Here is a 19,785-nt window from a genome sequence, read left to right on the forward strand (position 1 = left end):
CATGGATACTTACATTTTTCTAAAGGATGACTATAAAGATTTATTTCAATATAAGGAGTCTGCAATGGAGTTTCCAGGCGCAATGAGTGCTACGGTTTAAGTATTTGTCTCCTCCAAAACTCATGGCCCCTGGCATGTGGAGTGCCTCTATCTGAAGAACAGGAGGAACTCAGAGCTAGAAGCCTCTTTATGGGGATGACTCCAGGTCTTTTATTGATGAAGAAATAAATATGGCTTCCTGCGGTGCCCGGGGAGGGTCCCAGATCACCCCTCATTCAGTCTTCATCCTGCTCCTCCCAGGCAGACACAGGTCTCTAGGTGCGGTGCAGGGGAGCCACATGGTCCTGGAAAGTTCATTAGCTTGTGAAGTGGTGCAGCGCTTCTGGTCTGTTGCTGGTCCACGCTGCTCTCCTTGGGTGCAGCAGTACCCCCCTACCCCGCCCGCCCTCCTTGGGCCCAAGGTGCAGCTGGGAGCCGCGGTGTCTGCGTCAGCCTTTCCTGCAGCTGAAGGCTCCTCTGACTCCCACGGGGAGCAGGAAGCTGCTTTCCCGCTGCGCTTGATGTAAACAGTAAACACATCCCAGCACCTGCCGGGCCTCCCCGTTCCGCTGCTCCTGTCCCTGCCACAGCCCTGGGAAGAGGCCTGAGTCCCAGGGGTGTGCAGGCCACCAGCATCTGCCATGAGCCCACTGAGGAAATAATGGCGGCTGTGGGACTGCACGCATGCCTAAGTGTGCATGCATGTGTGTGAACACGTGCATGTGTGGGGTGTTGTGTTTGCACGTGTGGGATGTGTGTATGCATGTGTATCTGTGTATGTGTGTTTTTGTGCCTGTATATGTATATGTGTATATGAGTGTGTGTGTAGGGAGTGGTCCATGTGTGTTGCGTTTGTGTACATGTACACATGTGTATGTATGTGCAGCATGTGGTGTGTGTATATCGTTTGTATGTGTGCATGTGTTTATGTGTGTAGTGTGTACAGATCATATGTGTACATGTGCATAGTGTGGTATATATGAATGCCCTGTGTGTGTGCATGCATGTGTATATGCTGTACATGTGTATGTATGCGTGCGGCCAGACTGACCCAAGGTCACTCAGAAGGTTTGTGAAATTAGCCCAGCTCGGCGAGCTTTCCATAAAGCCACAACCCTCTTGACAGCACCCGGCTCATCTTCCTTTCCAGACAGGTTGGGAGTGAGGCCTGAGGAATGGTGGGCGCCAGGCTGGCCAAGGGCTCCAGAGGTGGAGCCAGGGTTATTAAAGAAGTGGTGGACAGACGTGCAGGGCACCCCCAAAGCAGCCCCAGCAGGAGAAACAGAGCAGAGTGAAATGAGAAGAAGGGTAGTGGGAGGATCTGGAGAAGGGCCCCCGCTTTTTTGGGGCCCCAGGGGCTTCTCACAGGACCCTTCTGCCATGCCCCTCCTCCTTCTTCATCACAGCCTGCACTTCCATTCCAGGAAGGTAGAGCCCGCCCCATGGCACCTGTTCTGCTGGGCAGGGTCTGCTTTGGGCACTCAGCAATAATTGAACAGCAGGCAGCGTTCACTGAGAATGTGCCCTCGTGCCAGGCATTGTGCCGGGTACACCGCTCAGTTTACTCCTCACGACAGCCCAGGGAGGCAAAGATAAAATGCACATCCAGGGAGAACGCTGTGTGCTGAGCTGGGACTTATCGAGGCTCTGCCCAGTCTGCAGCTGGGATGAAGCCTGAGTTAGGGTCAGTCAGAACCTTGCCGTCAACCACTAGAGTTGACTGAAGAGACTACATTTCTAGGATGCTTAATCTCTTGACCAAAAAAAGGTACTGTGTCTGTTTGCCACGTTGAGGAACTGGGTTAGTGACCTTGGGAACTGTGACAGTCACCTGACAACAAAACCAGTATGCAGTGGAGAGGCCAGAACCTATCCTGCACTCCTGGGTTCCCAATTGACTCCCCAAAGCTCAACGTGAGAAACTCACTTACTGAATATCTATAAAGCAATGAACACTTGCTGATTGTACCCTCTGTGCCAGGGACCTTAAATACACTATCTTGGGTGATTATATAGGCGCTAGGTGCAGCTGTTAAGAAAAGCTAAAGAATCAGAGAGACCTGCCACTTCACCACGAACTCTCAGATTCTCCATCAGAAAAGGGTTCTTGCACGGATGAAGCCAGGCAGTGCGCAGCCTGTTCCCTCAGCCTAGATAGGGTTCCTCTTCCTCATGTTCGTCGCATGGATCTGGCCTTGCACATTTATTTATATGGCCATTTTCTTAATGTGTCCTTCCCCCTTAGACTGCAAAGCAGCTCACCCCTGCATCCTCAGCCCCTGGCACTGTGCACGGCACACAGAGAGTGCTTGGTGAAAGAATTGGAGTATGAGCCAAAAAACCACTGCTATGCTGCAACTGTGAATTCGAATGCAGCAGAATTGTTAGGGGACCCTGCCCTGACGAATGAATGATTCTAGTGGTGGAGGTTTCAGGTCCTTTCACACACATATTTTGGACCAAGGTCCTTTTGGTTTCCCACATCCTGTTGCTCGGGCGGCTGCCGGCTTGGTTTGCAGCCCACAGTCTTTGTCTCTTTGGCTTTGTTTAGCATCATCGCGTGCTTCTCTTCAATTAAAGTCTTAAGACTTTCAAGGACAGGACAAGCCACTTACGCCGGTGGCTTGGGTCCCACAGTATCATTAGTGGCTAAAAATCACGTCAGTCCTGTGAAACAGCCCTGTGACCACCTACCACAGTTACGGCCTTCATATTAAAAGTGGATATGTGTTTAAAAAGAGTCTCAAACATAGATTCTTCAGCACCAGGGCGTTTTCCATTTGCTATCTCTGAACATAGGTGTTTGGTGAAGCCCCGACGGTCTCAGTCTCAGGAGCATCTTTTTCAGCAATGCCCTGACATTGGTTTTGGACCTGGGACCTAATTATTCCTAGATGCAGAGCCACCTAAGAGCTCAAATTGCACTTTAATCAGACTTCATCCCGCAGAATGCTCTCTTAATGAGGGTTAATGGTATTAATTACTGTCCCCTCCACTTCAGAATGTGCTCAAGAGGAGCTAATTGTCACATAATGGCCCAGGGCAGCTGAGGCCCTAGCAGAGCTCTGAGGAGTCTACCTCTCCCTCCGCCCGTCCCTCCGCCCGTCCCTCCGCTGGTCCACCCCGCCGGTCCACCCCGCCATCGCCTTCCTCCCATTTCCTCCCACAGAGCTGCTGTGCTTCCTCTCCCCATCAGATAAAAGTGGGAGTTCGAGGGCATGGCGGCCTAACCTTCCAGGGGGACTTTGGGTTTTCCGCGTGGATGGCCAATAGGCTCACAGTTTGCTGACCTGCTCCGTGGATGACAAGGTACCATGCCTTCTCCTACTCAGTCGGTGTGACCAGTGCCTCTTTAGAGGACAGTCTGTCAATAGCTACCCAAATGAAAGACTCACAGGTAATTTGACCCAGTAATTTCCATTCTAGGAGTTAATCCCACATACTTTTATTTTTATTTTTTTGGTATACACCCACGAAGACTATGAAAGGGCGCTTATTACAGCAAGGATGGAATGGCAAAAGGGTGGAAATAATCTAAATATCTGTCAGAGCGGACTGATTAAATAAATAATGGTATATCTATAAAGTGGGGTAGTATGGAGAGAATACAAAATGAGGCCCATCTGTATGTGCTGATATGAAACAATATTCAAGTTACAGAATTAAGCAAAAAGAGCAAGAAGGTAGAACAGTATATATGTTCTAATGGCATGTTACCATTTGTGTAAAACACGCAGAATATGAGTAGTTGTGTGAGTGTATCTAAGTGTATCTACACCCCCTCTCCATACCCACTCACACACAAAGCAGCAGGCTGTGATGTAAATACCAGCACGTGCTGAGCTATGGAGTGTTGGCTCTGGTGGACTTTGCAGTGACAGACAAAGGGCCCTCTGATCCACGGGCAGTGGAAAAGTGTGTGTATCTTTGGCTGAGAGGAGGGGCTGGCTGATACTACCAAGCTTTCAGACAGAGCTCATGGCCCCATGTGTGACAGGGCAGGAGCACCATCATCTCAAGACAGTTCCAGCTCCCTTTCTAGCCTCATGCATTTCAAGGATATCACTTCTCTTCCAACTGCAAGTCTCCAGAAAGAGCAGACAGTAAAACCCATATAAGACATCTCGGGCACAGAGGGTGGCGGGAAAGTCTCTTGGGTAATCGCCAACTTCACACTCTCACAACAGGCCCCAGTAAAACAATGGACCCTAATAAGTCCATTCCTTTCCCTTTAGGTGCGCTAAGATAGGGAAGCTAAAAGCAGACTCGGGGTATGCCTGCAGCTGCAGGAAGATGTATGGGAACAGACACACAACTCTCCCTCCCAGATAAGTGGGACAAAAAGACACAGAAACATTCCAAGCCTGTGATAAGCTCTCCTGCCCTAAACCTTTGAATACTCTTAGTCTGTAAGAGAGAATGCCTCTGACCTAACTCAGCCAGAAGCTCCTCTCAGGTTTATTCTCCAAAATCAACCTGTCTTTGACTGTTGAACTGCTTTTCATGTTTCTTTCCTTTTTTTATTTTTGAGACAGAGTCTCGCTCTGTTGCCCAGGCTGTAGTGCAGTGGCGCGATCTCAGCTCACTGCAAGCTCCGCCTCCCGGGTTCACGCCATTCTCCTGCCTCAGCCTCCCAAGTAGCTGGGACTACAGGTGCCCGCCACCACGCCCGGCTAATTTTTTTTTCTTTTTTTTTTGTATTTTTAGTAGATATGGGGTTTCACCGTGTTAGCCAGGATGGTCTTGATCTCCTGACCTCATGATCCACCCACCTTGGCCTCCCAAAGTGCTGGGATTACAGGCGTGAGCCACCGCACCTGGCCTCTTTCCTCTTTCTTCAATTCTTACACTGTAGAAGTAGAGCACAAACCCAGCACTGGGCAGGGCAGGAAGCCATCCTTTGGGAAAAGGCTGAGTGAGGCCCTGACAATCATGTCTCCATGTTAGTGTGCTGGGAAAAAGGGAGTGAGTGTGTAGAAAGGATCTTTAGCTATCTTTACCAGTTTTTAAACTTAGGTTACTCTAACGCCGTCCTGCCCAGTACATCAGTCACACCAGCCATGTGTGGCTATTTAAATGGAAATGAACATTCAATACAATAAAATATTCAGTTCTTCAGTTGCACCAGCCACATTTTGAGTGTTTAGTAGCCTGGTGGCTTAGTGTGACTATGGACTACTCCTACTGGGAGATCACAGATCTAGAACTTTCCATCATTGCAGGAAGTTCTACTGGATGGTGCTCTAAAGCATAAGTATCAAGTTTCCATCACTTAATTACTGTTTATTAAAAACCTGCACAGGTTTTTATGAGTTCTGAAAAAGTGTGCTTGTCGTGAAACTAAGACCAAGTGAAATGGTATTTAAAAAATGGTTTACTTTTACCCTCATACTTTTCATTTCTTTGCAGTGCAGATGTCATTGCTTTGCAACAGACATCAAATCCCAGAGCTGTGATGTTCTATTCTTGGGCCATAAGTGGGGTCCCATGACACGTGAAAGGATCTTGGCAGAACCATCTTGGAGACATGAATGTCAAAGGGCTCTGGAATGTTAGGGAGGGGGAGTCTGCCGTTTCTCAGGCCACCCTGGGCTTTGGCTAGACATAATCTGAAGTGGGTAAGGAGAGTCTGTGGAAACTGGGGCACCTTTGATAATGAGAAGGCAAGTCTGTGGGGGGTACCCTGAAGCTAGTAGTTTGTTCGAGGGGACACTCAGGAGGAGGATGACTTCGTGGGGAGTGCAGAACTGTCCAGGGCACATCGGCCTGTGACTATCTCTGTCTGTCCCAATTTGTATCAGTTTGCTGTGTACAGACACAGGCTGGGGGGTGTGCTGGTGGCCAGAAGACACCTGGAAACCACAAACCTTCTTGGCCATTGATGATCCAAGCCACTGGGAATCCTGGTAAAACTTGGATGCCTGACCTGGTCTATGCAGTGTGAGATTTTATGAATTTCTGTGGTCTAACCCCAAACTGTCAGACAGCGTATTCTTAAAATTCAAGTTAAATTCATCCCATCTCAGTTGAAGTCTGCTTCCTCTGATCGTGTTCTTACCACAATTTAGAAGTGGGTTACTTGCGATCTTCAACCAATAATCTTTCACATCCTTACACAATTTAAATTTCTCTTTAGAGCTTTCCCTACTCTTTAATCTTTTTCTTATTTACCCTGTTTTATTTCTTCATGTCGGCTTTCCCTTCTCGGCATTTACCCCATTTTTATGCCATGGTTTTCATCCAGTCATTGGCCTGACAACTTTTCAGTCCTTCCAGTGAGGACTAGGCGGAGCGGATGATGTCCAGGCTCTAATATTAGCAGTGGGACCTGGACTGCAGCTATCTCAGCTTCAAAATTAGGATGTTGAAATAGTTCATTTGTAAGATCCTGTTTTCGCTCCAGCAACCAAATTAGCAAGTCAGTTCAAGGGCAACAGCTTTATTTCATTATATAAAATCTATTACTAAAGCAAAGAATTAATTTATTAAAATAGATGCAAGATACTATACAGTGTACATGGATTAATAAAAAGCTAGTGTACTGATGATATACTCATTGCTTACTAATTGTCAAACTAGAATACTCCTTAACTGTTACATTTTAAATTTGACAACTAGTACTGATGAGAGGAAGAGTCCAACTTGGAAAGACTGTGGAGGGCGTCAAGAGTGAATTTCAGTTATATACAAACTTGGTGTGGATTAAAGCTGTGGAAAGTTGTGACGAACACCCAGCTAGGTGTCCAGCCTGGGAAAGGCATAACAGCACACCCAGTGGTTAGCGGGTTTGCGGCATCAGCTCACCTGCACACTGCTAAATTCCTTCCCCTGTGGGCTTCTTCAGGCGGGCAATGGTGAATCTTTTCTCTGGTGAGTTGGGGTCCTCTCCATCCCAGAGAGACTCAAGCATGGTTCTTCAGAAAGGCATTACTTTTTCTTTGTTGCCTTTTTCTCTTTATTTTCTTTCCTTTTCCCTTTGTCCTTTGCCTTTTCTGTGCTGCCTCCTGTTATTGCCAAGGCACGTTTTTTACCCAGAGGGGTTTTGGCATACCAGTTCTGAAATACAATAGAAGTTTCGGAAAAGGTCAGAATGACACCAATTCACCGCAATACTCTTAAAAATAAAGAAAAGCCTGCTAAACAGGAAGGGGCAAGCAGCCATTGTACTTTGGGCATTTAAGGTATGCTTAATACAAGCTCTTTCTCAGTGGGTTTTCCAGACTGTTTTTCTGCATGATTTGAAACTTCAACCTGTATTTCTGCATGATTTGTTAACTCAGGGAGTTAACAATTTCAGAGAATCTCAGGCTAAATCTAACCAGCCATCCTTCCCAACAAAGTCGCCTGTTTTTCCAGGCATCCTACTGTGTCTGGGGGTTGGGTTTTCTTGGTAATGTGAAGGGTGCTCATGGTTCACATGTGGCCATGTTCAATGAACAGTGGGCGGCCATTCAACTACTCTGGGGGAGTTGCTGTTGAAACCACGGTAGAAATAATGGAGCCCAAATACTAACCAAGAACTTAGTGATTGTAACTGGCCCCACAATGGCATTTTTCTCAAACTTTGCATTTTATTTGAAACCTAAGAGACATTTGGGTTTATAAACTTTATAGTAGCAATATTTCATTGCAGGATTATATTACATGTTATTTATCAATTCTCCTATTAATGGATATATGACATCTGAATTTTTGGTTATTATGAAAAATGCTGAAGTTCACAATTTTTACACATCTCCTTGTATCTACATGAGAGAACCTCTTTAGGGCACACATGTAGAAACAGAATTCCTGGGGTTGTAGGGTTTGAACATCTTCAATTTTACTTGATATTGCTAAATTGCTCTCTGAAGTGCTGTAAGTGGGAAACTCTCTCAGTCTTTGTATGTCTATTTTTTTTTTTTTTTTTTTTTTTGAGACTGAGTCTCACTCTGTAGCCAAGGCTGGAGTGCAGTGGCGCAATCTCAGCTCACTGCAACCTCCACCTCCTGGATTCAAGTGATTCCCCTGCCTCAGCCTCCTGAGTAGCTGGGATTACAGGCATGCGCCACCACACCCAGCTAATTTTTGTATTTTTAGTAGAGACAGGGTTTCACCATGTTGGCCAGGCTGGTCTTGAACTGCTGACCTCAAGTGATCTGCCCGCCTCGGCCTCCCCAAGTGTAGGGATTACAGTCATGAGCCATGGCGCCCGGCTTCACATGTCGTAAAATGTCTCTTTTTTCCTGTCTCTTGTATGCCAGTTCAGCTGGATACAAATATTAGGCAGACAGTTGTTTTTCCTTAGTACTTTGTAGATATTATTTCACTATCTTCTGGCACCTATGGTTGTTAAAGAGATGTCTGATTTCCCAATTGTTTCTTTGTAGGTAATCTGGTAGCTTTTAAGCCTGGCTTTTAATCTTGTTCTTAAGTTCCCAACAATATATCTAGGTATAGATTTATTTGATTTGTTCTGCTGGTTGCTAGGAGTTTATTAGTTAATAAATTATTTTACTTGGAGTTGATTTTTAATCCGTCTTTAATTCAGGAAAATTCTCAGTAATAATATCTTTAAACAATTGTTCCTCTGATACTTATTGTATTCTTTTCTTCTAGAACTTCCATTAATGAAGGTCAGTGTCTGCAACCCACCTTTGAGGGATCTTTATTTATATTTTTATGGATTTTACCTTCTTGTTTTTTTGTGCTGACTATTGGGGGGTACTCCCCAGGACCATCTTCTGGTCCACAGATTGCTCTTTGACCATGTTTAGTTTAGAGTTCATACCTCTTTCATTTCCTTTGCCATTTTATACTGATTACCATATTTTTAATTTCTAAGCTTTCTTTCTTTTTCTTTGCAATTCAGACCGCAGCTTCTGACTCTCTAAGCTTTCTTTTTGTAATATTTTTTTATAATTATCTCTTCTCATTTCATTTTTTTTCCAAAATGTTCTGTACATTTCTAATGGAAGTCATGCTCTGTTATTTTTTGAACATCTTAATTATATTAATTTAAACATTTTATCAGATTGTATTTAGCACTAGATTTCCTAAAATGTTTTGGAATTTTGATTTTCAGATTTGTTTGTGTGTGTGTGTGTGTGTGTGTGTGTGTGTGTGTGTGTTTTGAGACAGAGTCTTGCTCAGGCACACATCACCACACCTGGCTAATTTTTGTATTTTTAGTAGAGGCGGGGTTTTGCCACACTGTTCAGGCTGGTGTCGAACTCCTGACCTCAAGTGATCCACCTGCCTTGGCCTCCCAAAGTGCTGGTCTTACAGGCATGAGCCACTGTTTCAGCCAACTCTTAAACTCTCTTTGATTTCTATCCTTTATTTTTCTCTATGCTGCATTCTAGGCAATTTTCTTTGCTCCTTTTTTCAGTTCTTTTGTTTTCTCTTTAGTTTTGTCCAATCCACAGACAATTTATTCACTGAGTTATTTATTTATTTATTTTTTGAGATAGAGTTTTGCTCTTGTTGCCCAGGCTGGAGTGCAGTGGCACGATCTTGGCTCACTGCAACCTCCACCTCCTGGGTTCAAGCAATTCTCCTGCCTCAGCCTCCCGAGTAGCTGGGATTACAGGCATGCGCCACCACGTCCAGCTAATTTTGTATTTTTAGTAGAGACGGAGTTTCTCCATGTTGGTCAGGCTGGTCTCGAACTTCCGACCTCAGGTGATCTGCCCGCCTCGATTCACTGAGTTTTTAATTTTAATGACTATATATTTTTTTCACTATCAAAATTTCTATTTGGTTCTTTTTCGAATTTGCCTGTTTTTTCTCCCTAATGTTTCTGGTCTTTAATTTAAACATACTTATTTTGTAGTCTCTTCCAGAATGTCCTTATATCTCAGCTTCTTGGTAGTGCTATTCTGTTATTTGCATTTGCTGACTCTCCTTGTGATAGATTATTGCTTGTGACTCATAATTTTTTTATTATGAACTCATCTTTAGCAAGGCTGGTATTTCCTGTAGGAATCCTATGTACCCTGACTTGGCTAAATTTCCATACAGAGTGGTTTTTAATTTTGCTTTTGATGTGACTTCAGGGGTTTTAATGATACCATATCATTAAAAAAAATCATATTAATATTTCTTTTTTTTTATTATACTTTAGGTTTTAGGGTACATGTGCACAATGTGCAGGTTTGTTACATATGTATCCATGTGCCATGCTGATTTCCTGCACCCATTAACTCGTCATTTAGCATTAGGTATATCTCCTAATGCTGTCCCTCCCGCCTCCCCCAAACCCACAACAGTCCCCGGAGTGTGATGTTCCCCTTCCTGTGTCCATGAGTTCTCTCTGTTCAATTCCCACCTATGAGTGAGAACATGCGGTGTTTGGTTTTTTGTCCTTGCGATACTTTACTGAGAATGGTGTTTTCCAGTTTCATCCATCTCCCTACAAAGGACATGAACTCACCATTTTTTATGGCTGCATAGTATTCCATGGTGTATATGTGCCACATTTGCTTAATCCAGTCTATTGTTGTTGGACATTTGGGTTGGTTCTCTTTGCTATTGTGAATAGTGCCACAATAAACATACGTGTGCATGTGTCTTTATAGCAGCATGATTTATAGTCCTTTGGGTATATACCCAGTAATGGGATGGCTGGGTCAAATGGTATTTCTAGTTCTAGATCCCTGAGGAATCGCCACACTGACTTCCACAATGGTTGAACTAGTTTACAGTCCCACCAACAGTGTAAAAGTGTTCCTATTTCTCCACATCCTCTCCAGCACCTGTTGTTTCCTGATTTTTTAATGATGGCCATTCTAACTGGTGTGAGATGGTATCTCACTGTGGTTTTGATTTGCATTTTTCTGATGGCCAGTGACGATGAGCATTTCTTCATGTGTTTTTTGGCTGCATAAATGTCTTCTTTTGAGAAGTTCTGTTCATGTCCTTTGCCCACTTTTTGATGGGGTTGTTTTTTTCTTGTAAATTTGTTTGAGTTCATTGTAGATTCTGGATATTAGCCCTTTGTCAGATGAGTAGGTTGCAAAAATTTTCTCCCATTCTGTAGGTTGCCTGTTCACTCTGATGGTAGTTTCTTTTGCTGTGCAGAAGCTCTTTAGTTTAATTAGATCCCATTTGTCAATTTTGGCTTTTGTTGCCATTGCTTTTGGTGTTTTAGACATGAAGTCCTTGCCCATGCCTATGTCCTGAATGGTATTGCCTAGGTTTTCTTGTAGGACTTTAATGGTTTTAGGTCTAACATTTAAGTCTTTAATCCATCTTGAATTAATTTTTGTATAAGGTGTAAGGAAGGGATCCAGTTTCAGCTTTCTACATATGGCTAGCCAGTTTTCCCAGCACCATTTATTAAATAGGGAATCCTTTCCCCATTTCTTGTTTTTGTCAGGTTTGTCAAAGATCAGATAGTTGTAGATATTTGGCATCATTTCTGAGGGCTCTGTTCTGTTCCATTGAGCTATGTCTCTGTTGTGGTACCAGTACCATGCTGTTTTGGTTACCGTAACCTTGTAGTATAGTTTGAAGTCAGGTAGCGTGATGCCTCCAGCTTTGTTCTTTTAGCTTAGGATTGACTTGGCAATGTGGGCTCTTTTTTGGTTCCATATGAACTTTAAAGTCGTTTTTTCCAATTCTGTGAAGAAAGTCATTGGTAGATTGATGGGGATGGCATTGAATCTATAAATTACCTTGGGCAGTATGGCCATTTTCATGATATTGATTCTTCAAACCCATGAGCATGGAATGTTCTTCCATTTGTTTGTATCCTCTTTTATTTCATTGAGCAGTGGTTTGTAGTTCTCCTTGAAGAGGTCCTTCACATCCCTTGTAAGTTGGATTCCTAGGTATTTTATTCTCTATGAAGCAATTGTGAATGGGAGTTCACTCATGATTTGGCTCTCTGTCTGTGATTGGTGTACAAGAATGTTTGTGATTTTTGTACATTGATTTTGTATCCTGAGACTTTGCTGAAGTTGCTAATCAGGTTAAGGAGATTTTGGGCTGAGACAATGGGGTTTTCTAGATATACAATCATGTCATCTGCAAACAGGGACAATTTGACTTCCTCTTTTCCTAATTGAATACCCTTTATTTCCTTCTCCTGCCTGATTGCCCTGGCCAGAACTTCCAGCACTATGTTGAATAGGAGTGGTGAGAGAGGGCATCCCTGTCTTGTGCCAGTTTTCCAAGGGAATGCTTCCAGTTTTTGCCCATTCAGTATGATATTGGCTGTGGGTTTGTCATAGATAGCTCTTATTATTTTGAGATACGTCCCATCAATACCTAATTTATTGAGAGTTTTTAGCATGAAGGGTTGTTGAATTTTGTCAAAGGCCTTTTCTGCATCTATTGAGATAATCATGTGGTTTTTGTCGTTGGTTCTGTTTATACGCTGGATTACATTTATTGATTTGTGTATGTTGAACCAGCCTTGCATCCCAGGGATGAAGCCCACTTGATTATGGTGGATAAGCTTTTTGATGTGCTGCTGGATTCGGTTTGCCAGTATTTTATTGAGGATTTTTGCATCAATGTTCATCAAGGATATTGGTCTGAAATTCTCTTTTTTGGTTATGTCTCTGCCAGGCTTTGGTATCAGGACGATGCTGGCTTCATAAAATGTGTTAGGGAGGATTCCCTCTTTTTCTATCGATTGGAATAGTTTCAGAAGGAATGGTACCAGTTCCTCCTTGTACCTCTGGTAGAATTCAGCTGTGAATCCATCAGGTCCTGGACTCTTTTTGGTTGGTAAGCTATTGATTATTGTCACAATTTCAGAACCTGTTATTGGTCTATTCAGAGATTCAACTTCTTCCTGATTTAGTCTTGGGAGGGTGTATTTGTCGAGGAATTTATCCATTTCTTCTAGATTTTCTAGTTTATTTGCATAGAGGTGTTTGTAGTATTCTCTGATGGTAGATTGTATTTCTGTGGGATCGGTGGTGATATCCCCTTTTTCATTTTTTATTGCATCTATTTGATTCTTCTCTCTTTTCTTATTAGTCTTGCTAGCGGTCTATCAATTTTGTTGATCTTTTCAAAAAACCAGCTCCTGGATTCATTAATTTTTTGAAGGGTTTTTTGTGTCTCTGTTTCCTTCAGTTCTGCTCTGATTTTAGTTATTTCTAGCCTTCTGCTAGCTTTTGAATGTGTTTGCTCTTGCTTTTCTAGTTCTTTTAATTGTGATGTTAGGGTGTCAATTTTGGATCATTCCTGCTTTCTCTTGTGGGCATTTAATGCTATAAATTTCCCTCTACACACTGCTTTGAACGTGTCCCAGAGATTCTGGTATGTTGTGTCTTTGTTCTCGTTGGTTTTAAAGAACATCTTTATTTCTGCCTTCATTTCATTATGTACCCAATAGTCATTCAGGAGCAGGTTGTTCAGTTTCCATGTAGTTGAGCAGTTTTGAGTGAGTTTCTTAATCCTGAGTTCTAGTTTGATTGCACTGTGGTCTGAGAGACAGTTTGTTATAATTTCTGTTCTTTTACATTTGCTGAGGAGAGCTTTACTTCCAACTATGTGGTCAATTTTGGAATAGGTGTGGTGTGGTGCTGAAAAAAATGTATATTCTGTTGATTTGGGGTGGAGAGTTCTGTAGATGTCTAAAAAATCATATTAATATTTCAACTTGAGATTCTGGGACCATGGAGGTAGTACAGATTTGGAAATTTGACGTGCATGGTGTAGGCTTGGGTTTTGATTTCTTATGGGCCACTTTTATTCCCCACCTAGATCCCTGAGAAGATCACGAGTTCCTTGATGCTTCCCCATGGCAACCTATAAAGTGTCCCAACTTTGTGCAGTTCCAGCATTCTGTCTCTCATGGGCCTCCCCTTGCCTTTCTATTTGGATCTTATACACCCCTAGGCCACCCATGTATTAGCTCATATAGTTGTTCCTGTCTTTGAGATGTACTTCTTTGTTAGTGGCAAAGGGGGAGTGGCATGTACTTCTTTGTTAGTGGCAAAGGGCCACTATCCGGCCTACCATGCCTCTCCATATCCCAGTTTCCTCATGTGCAAAACAGGGGATTATGAGTCTAAATGAGTCAGTACAGTGGCTGGCACATAATAAGCAGTCAATAAGTATTAGCTAACATTATTAGACTTACTATCATCGTTATCATACATATTCTCTCCATCGTGTCTGTGGAGCAGGGTAGAACATGTTTGGAGAATTTGCAAGGTCTTCATCTGAGATAATGTTGTCGGAAGCACAATTAGGTGAAATTTCTCAGAGTTTCCCTCATTAGAAGGAACCATAGCAATGGTATCACATTATTCAGGAGAGTGTGAGGGTGTCATTCCATCTATCCACGTGTTTAATGAATGTGTCCCTAAACAGATTTATTAAACATCTACTTGGGGCCAGTCACAGGGCCAAGCACTGGTGCTGTAATGGAAGCACAAAGGGATTGGGTGGAAAGGGTAATGATGGGAAAGTGATGCAATTTCTTTTGAAAATGAATAGAGCAAACAAATACACCAAGAATGGATGTGTGAAGCATATGCATTCTCATCCCGGGTCATAAAAGGGTAGTAATTCCTTTTCTTGAATAGTATGATCAGACCTCAAGCACCTATAGATAGAAAAACTTCTAGAGATTACTTCGGAAAGTTAAAGGCTCAGCCACGAGAAAGGATAGGCTTCCACACCCTATCATCTAACTCCTCAAAATAGGAGGAAAATTAATATTTTAGAAAGGAGAAAAAAATGGGGAATTTCAGAAAAGAATATGATGTATCATTTGAAGAGGATAATATCAGCAATTATGAACAGGTTTAAACAGTTAACGAGAATATTACTAATAATTCAAATGCTTGGTAAACACTCAGCTAGAGTTAAATTTTTGTTTCAGCCTTGCTAGAGCAGGGTCAGCAAAATATGGCTGATGGGCCAAATTTGGCCTGTTGTCTGTTTTAGCAAATAAAGTTTTATTGGAACCCAGCCATACGCATTCATTTCTGTATTGTGTATAGGTGCTTTTGTACTATGATGCACAACTGAATACCTGTGATAGAGACTGCATGGCTCTCAAAGCCTAAAATATTTACTATCTGGACCTTTATGGAAAAAGATTGCCAACTCCTGTGCTAGACCATTACTTCTGAAATCATTATTATGACTATTTTTCACCTTTCTAATGCTTCACTGAAGAATTAGGGCAAACCAGGAAGGAATCATAGTTTTAGATTTGATGGAAAAGTGATGTGTTGCAGAGGGAAATTTGCCTGATGTTGAGCAGGCTCCCAGAGATAGGCTTGGCTGAGAATTTTAATGCCCCTTCTGGTGACTGCACAGCCAATATTGTGGTGGTCTTCAATTGTATGCATATAATCTCTTACCTTTGGAGTTGGTCAAGGAAACTTCCTTTAGAAAGACAACACCACTGTATTTATTTTTGCTTAAAGAAGAGCAGGCAGAGTTTGAGGAGTGCCTGCTGGCCTGGGCACTCCTATAAGAGAGGGTGTTGGAAAAGATAATTCTCAAAGTTTCTTTCAGATCCAAAAAGTTCCGTGAATAGGTCAGAATGTATTCAAACATTGGAAAACTAAATTTTGATGAGTTATCTTGTGGCTTCCTATCGCAAATGAACTGAAACTGAAAAACAAAGTGTTCCATGACAACTGTGGGCCCCAAACAGCATTGGCTTGAACTATATACTATTTGGGGAATGATTTCTCTATGCAAAACTTATTCCATAATACCAAATATGAAGTAAAAACCAAAATAAGTTTATGTGTCTATGTGAATCCAATGGTTTTGAAGCTGCTACTCAATTCTGCAATTGGGCTGTTAATATATAAGGCCACACACCATGGTTTTCCTAAAATTTGGAAGACACATGCTTTACTGCCAAAACCCCAAAGATTTTGTCATCCAAAATTTCAGGTTTCCAAATTTCACTGTATATGGCAGAGTTCCAATTCATGAAAACCATGGAACTGCAGAGGGAGGAGGTAGTGTGAGGAGTGTCTGCTGCTAAGAATTGGTCATCAGGGTGTTCCATTTACCTTAAAGCTCTCTTCTTCCTCTTTGTACACTGGATTCATGCTGGCTATCGCCATAATAAACTCAACTGCAGTGAGAGGTTTATGAATTTGCCGCCGGATTCTCTGATCTGTGAGCACGCCTTTAACCACTTTGACTATATGTCCTTGGGTGAAGCCGTCAGTGACCTTCGCCAGGCAGCTGACATTCAAGGCACTGGTGAGGACTCCTCCATTGCGTTCAATGATTTGCTTCCACAGAACTGTTGTATCCAGAAAAGACACAGAGAACAGGGGTTACCACTGAGAAATCAGTGCCAGTTTCCCTCTCGGTTGAAAGTTGCATCTCATCAAGAAAGGAATACACAGAAGTCTACTCTAACTTATTTGTAACTCAAATGAACCGAAGCCAAGTAACTAAATGCTTTCCTCTAGAGAATTTTCAACCATAAGCCATACATATCAATGACCCTGAGGTCTATAGATCTGCAAGTGCCCTGCAAATTAACAAGGAGAAACACAAAACCACTGTCAGTATAGTTTTAAGGTGGTACCTGTAAAGATGTTGACAATCTTTCAACACTGGAAATTGTCATAGGGTGTATAATGGCATCTCTTCTCATCAGAATATTGTATTTCCCAAGTAATTTGGATAAGTAGTTTAACTTATTTTTTTAGATATAAAGTTAATTTCTCACATTATTTTTACATCTGGAATCAAAATGCAGATTCCAATTTTCATCAGCTACTGCCAAGGTCAGTTCCCTTCCAGTGGAAGACACTGTATTACACATTTTATTAAATACAGCAATTTGACCCTTATTCTTTTCCCCTCAGCAACTGTAAACACGCATTGGTTGACTAGAGTCCTTCAGATGAGTGCCTGGGTGTTCTCTGGTTTGTGGGACCTGGAGTAAATGAGATATTTCAATCTGAACACAGGGATGCTGTGAAAATGAATTATGAAATAATTCTGGATGCTTAACTTTAGAGATGGAATGAACTCCTGTACAGTCCTTAAAATCATTCTGTATTTGGAGAATTACCTCTATTCTGTAAAGGGAGCACAAGGGAAGTAAAGGAGACTTGCTGTTACTTATTTAATTATATTGAGATGGTGGAGAAGGGTGAAGGGTGTTTACAAGAGCATCTGTCAGTCTCAGCACTGGGATAATCTGGTCAAGTATTTCTAAACCATTTTGACTTTACTTGAGGAACACTTGAAACCATTTTTTAAAAATGACCATGACTACCTGATCTGAGCATTGTCAGGCCTGGTAAGGGGTTAATTCTGAGTCTGTTAAATGACTATATCATACAAGTATGTTGATCCAAAAATGGCTGATCAAATGAAAAGATCTACTTACTCTAAAGGAATAAAATGGCCTATAATGTAACTATGAACCATGCTGGAGAATCTGGCTTTTGGACCATGAGCTATTCCAGCAGTTCACTCCCACTGTCCTCTTTTGGGGGGTCCTTGGCCCTGTGGGTGAGCTGAGCTGCTGGGAAAGGGTGAACTGTACCTTAGGGCCTGCCGATTTCTCTGAGCTGTGGATGCATAGGCATCCAGGGTTCGGAGACCTGCAGTGAAACCAAGGAGAGCCACAGGGACCCCAAATTGGCCTAAAGTATCATTAAATCCCTGATCTACTCTGCTCCTTCCTTGGTGGGTTTCTTTGAGCTTGAGCCCCAAACTAGTCTTATCCGTAAAACAGGCATAGAAGGATTGACTTCTCAGTGCTGCTGTGAAAAACAAGCCCAAAAGTGTTTGCAAAGCGCTTGGAAGTGCAGCAGCCCGGCATTTGGTGGGGACTTGACTTTCTGTAGCTATGTTACTGTTGTTATTACAGTAACAATGATTGTTCTTTGTTCCATCTTGCACTGAAGTTTCCTAACCCTCATTAAAACATCAATTACAAAAGATAACACAAAATAAGCTACAGAGTGTTTCAAAGCCTGTTTGTGTATCGATGGATGGCAGCCGGTGAAGATTATCCTTATCTAAATATAACTGTTGCAGAGTTAGAGATCAGAAAACATAACCCATGGTAAAAATGATGAACAACAACAACAACTAGCCCACATCTTCACTTGAGATCCGGTGTGCAATCTGTCCAAATTTATAACATCTAAACAAAGTAGCAGCGGGTCTGAGTGGTGACTCTGGAAGCTGAGAAGGAAACATGATTTATGAGAGAGTCACAGGTAAGGCCCCAAAAGCTGAAGTCAACTTCCCAGGCTGGGCTGCCTGCATGCGGACTCAGTTCTCGGCACGCATGAGCAAAATTCCTGCCCGTGGTGCAAAAGGGAACCATCAGTGGGAAGGGGTGAGGGCCATGTGCTCCCTGGCAACCAATAACTAACTCTCTCCCTGGCTTCTCTGTGAAGCCTCAACAGTTACAATCTTGGAAGTTTTCTGCCCAAATCATCCAACCTTCTTGCAGGAGTAATCACTTGATGAGTAGATTCATTAGTAACAGAGTACAGTTACTGTACTGGGAAAGGGTGAACTGTACCGTGGGGCCTGCCAGTTCCTCCGAGCTGTGGACAATTAGGTGTCAAGGCTTTGAAGACCTGCAGTGAGACCAACAGGGGCCAGAGGGACATGTAAACCCGCTGCTGCCCATTTAAAGTGTAGGATATTTGGTATTCACGGAGAGTTTCGGTCAAGATTCCTCTGAATACGTGACTCATTGGTTACCCTCCATAGATCACCATTTTTACTGGTGTTGCAGCAAGAGAACTCGGTGAGGCAGTCCCAGCTGTGGTGGGACCTACCCACCTTCCCGCTCATCTGAAGACCCAGAGAAAGCGATGCAAAACCAGGCTTGGCTTCCTTCCTGCAGCTGATGAACTCGAGCTGTTGGTCTTTCAAAGAATCGCTTCTATTGCTTTTACACAACCACCCACTCATGGGTTCTTGGCCCTTAAATAGCTGCTCTGGGGCCCACGGTGGTGTCAGGTGTGCAGGGAGGCACAGCATGGTGGGCTTGGTGGAGACTGGAGCCGGCAGTGAGCATGGGAGCCCCAGAGGCTGTGGGGTCTCTGGCCCAGGAGTGCAGTGGGGAGCACAGATGCACTGCAGTCTTGGGGTATGGCGATGGCTGTGTTGGTGAAGACTGAGGCTAGGGGCCCCAGAGTGTTGAGGGCAGCGGAGGGGCTCTCCAGGCCAAGTGCTGAATTTTACTTTCCTGTTTTGGACGCAAAAGGCTCCTCACATCTTCAGACCAATCTACATTCTCTTTCCCTTCTTTGGATGAAAGAGAATCTGGCCTTTGGCTCCCCTTCATCTGCTGTCGACATTCCCAGTGGATTCTGTCTTGGCTGGTGCTCGAGATGACGCAGTCTCTGAACATTCATTTTTATTTGGAGTTTTCCCAAAGCCTGAGAGGTGAATAAGTGATGTGGGTGAGCTTCTGACCCTCTGAAGCCTGGAATTGCAGAAGTCTGAAGACAGACCCTGGACCCATCCGACCAGACACTGGGTCCGGGTGGGCCTGTGATGAATTGGGTTATTAGCGAAATGGACCCCAGGGAGAGAGGCAAGAGGAGGAGGGCGCTGGGAATGTGGAGAAAAGGAAGCCCGAAGGGATTTCTGGGGACCAGACAGGGCATCCGTCAGCCTGGGGGGTGGATTTTCTTTGCAGAGACAGCTTGGTTTGGGGGAAAGAAGGAGAGATTGAATGATGTTTGGTGAACCTGAGGGCTGTGTTTCCTCTACAAATCCACCCTTCACTTCTCAGCACTCTCTGCCCCCACGTGGCCTGGAGGAATTTGAGGA

At 43.3% G+C, this 19,785-nt stretch overlaps 1 protein-coding gene across 6 annotated transcripts in view; it reads right to left on the minus strand.

The window, feature by feature from the left end:
- Positions 1-6,458: 6,458 nt before the first annotated feature.
- IQCA1 (IQ motif containing with AAA domain 1) overlaps positions 6,459-19,785 on the minus strand; it is a 171,405-nt gene continuing 158,078 nt past the window's right edge. For 5 of the 6 annotated variants that reach the window (XM_030803119.1, XM_030803121.1, XM_030803118.1 and 2 more), the window contains 2 exons: positions 16,026-16,264; positions 6,459-7,095 (listed from right to left, as the gene is read on the minus strand). In XM_030803119.1, coding sequence (XP_030658979.1) covers positions 6,967-7,095; positions 16,026-16,264 — 368 coding nt within the window. In that variant the 3' untranslated portion in view covers positions 6,459-6,966. The remainder of the gene's footprint in view (positions 7,096-16,025; positions 16,265-19,785) is intronic. The other variant, XM_003277456.4, reaches the window with a different exon arrangement.

The sequence above is a fragment of the Nomascus leucogenys genome, chromosome 22a (genome assembly GCF_006542625.1).
Source record: "Nomascus leucogenys isolate Asia chromosome 22a, Asia_NLE_v1, whole genome shotgun sequence".
Lineage (NCBI taxonomy): Eukaryota > Metazoa > Chordata > Mammalia > Primates > Hylobatidae > Nomascus > Nomascus leucogenys.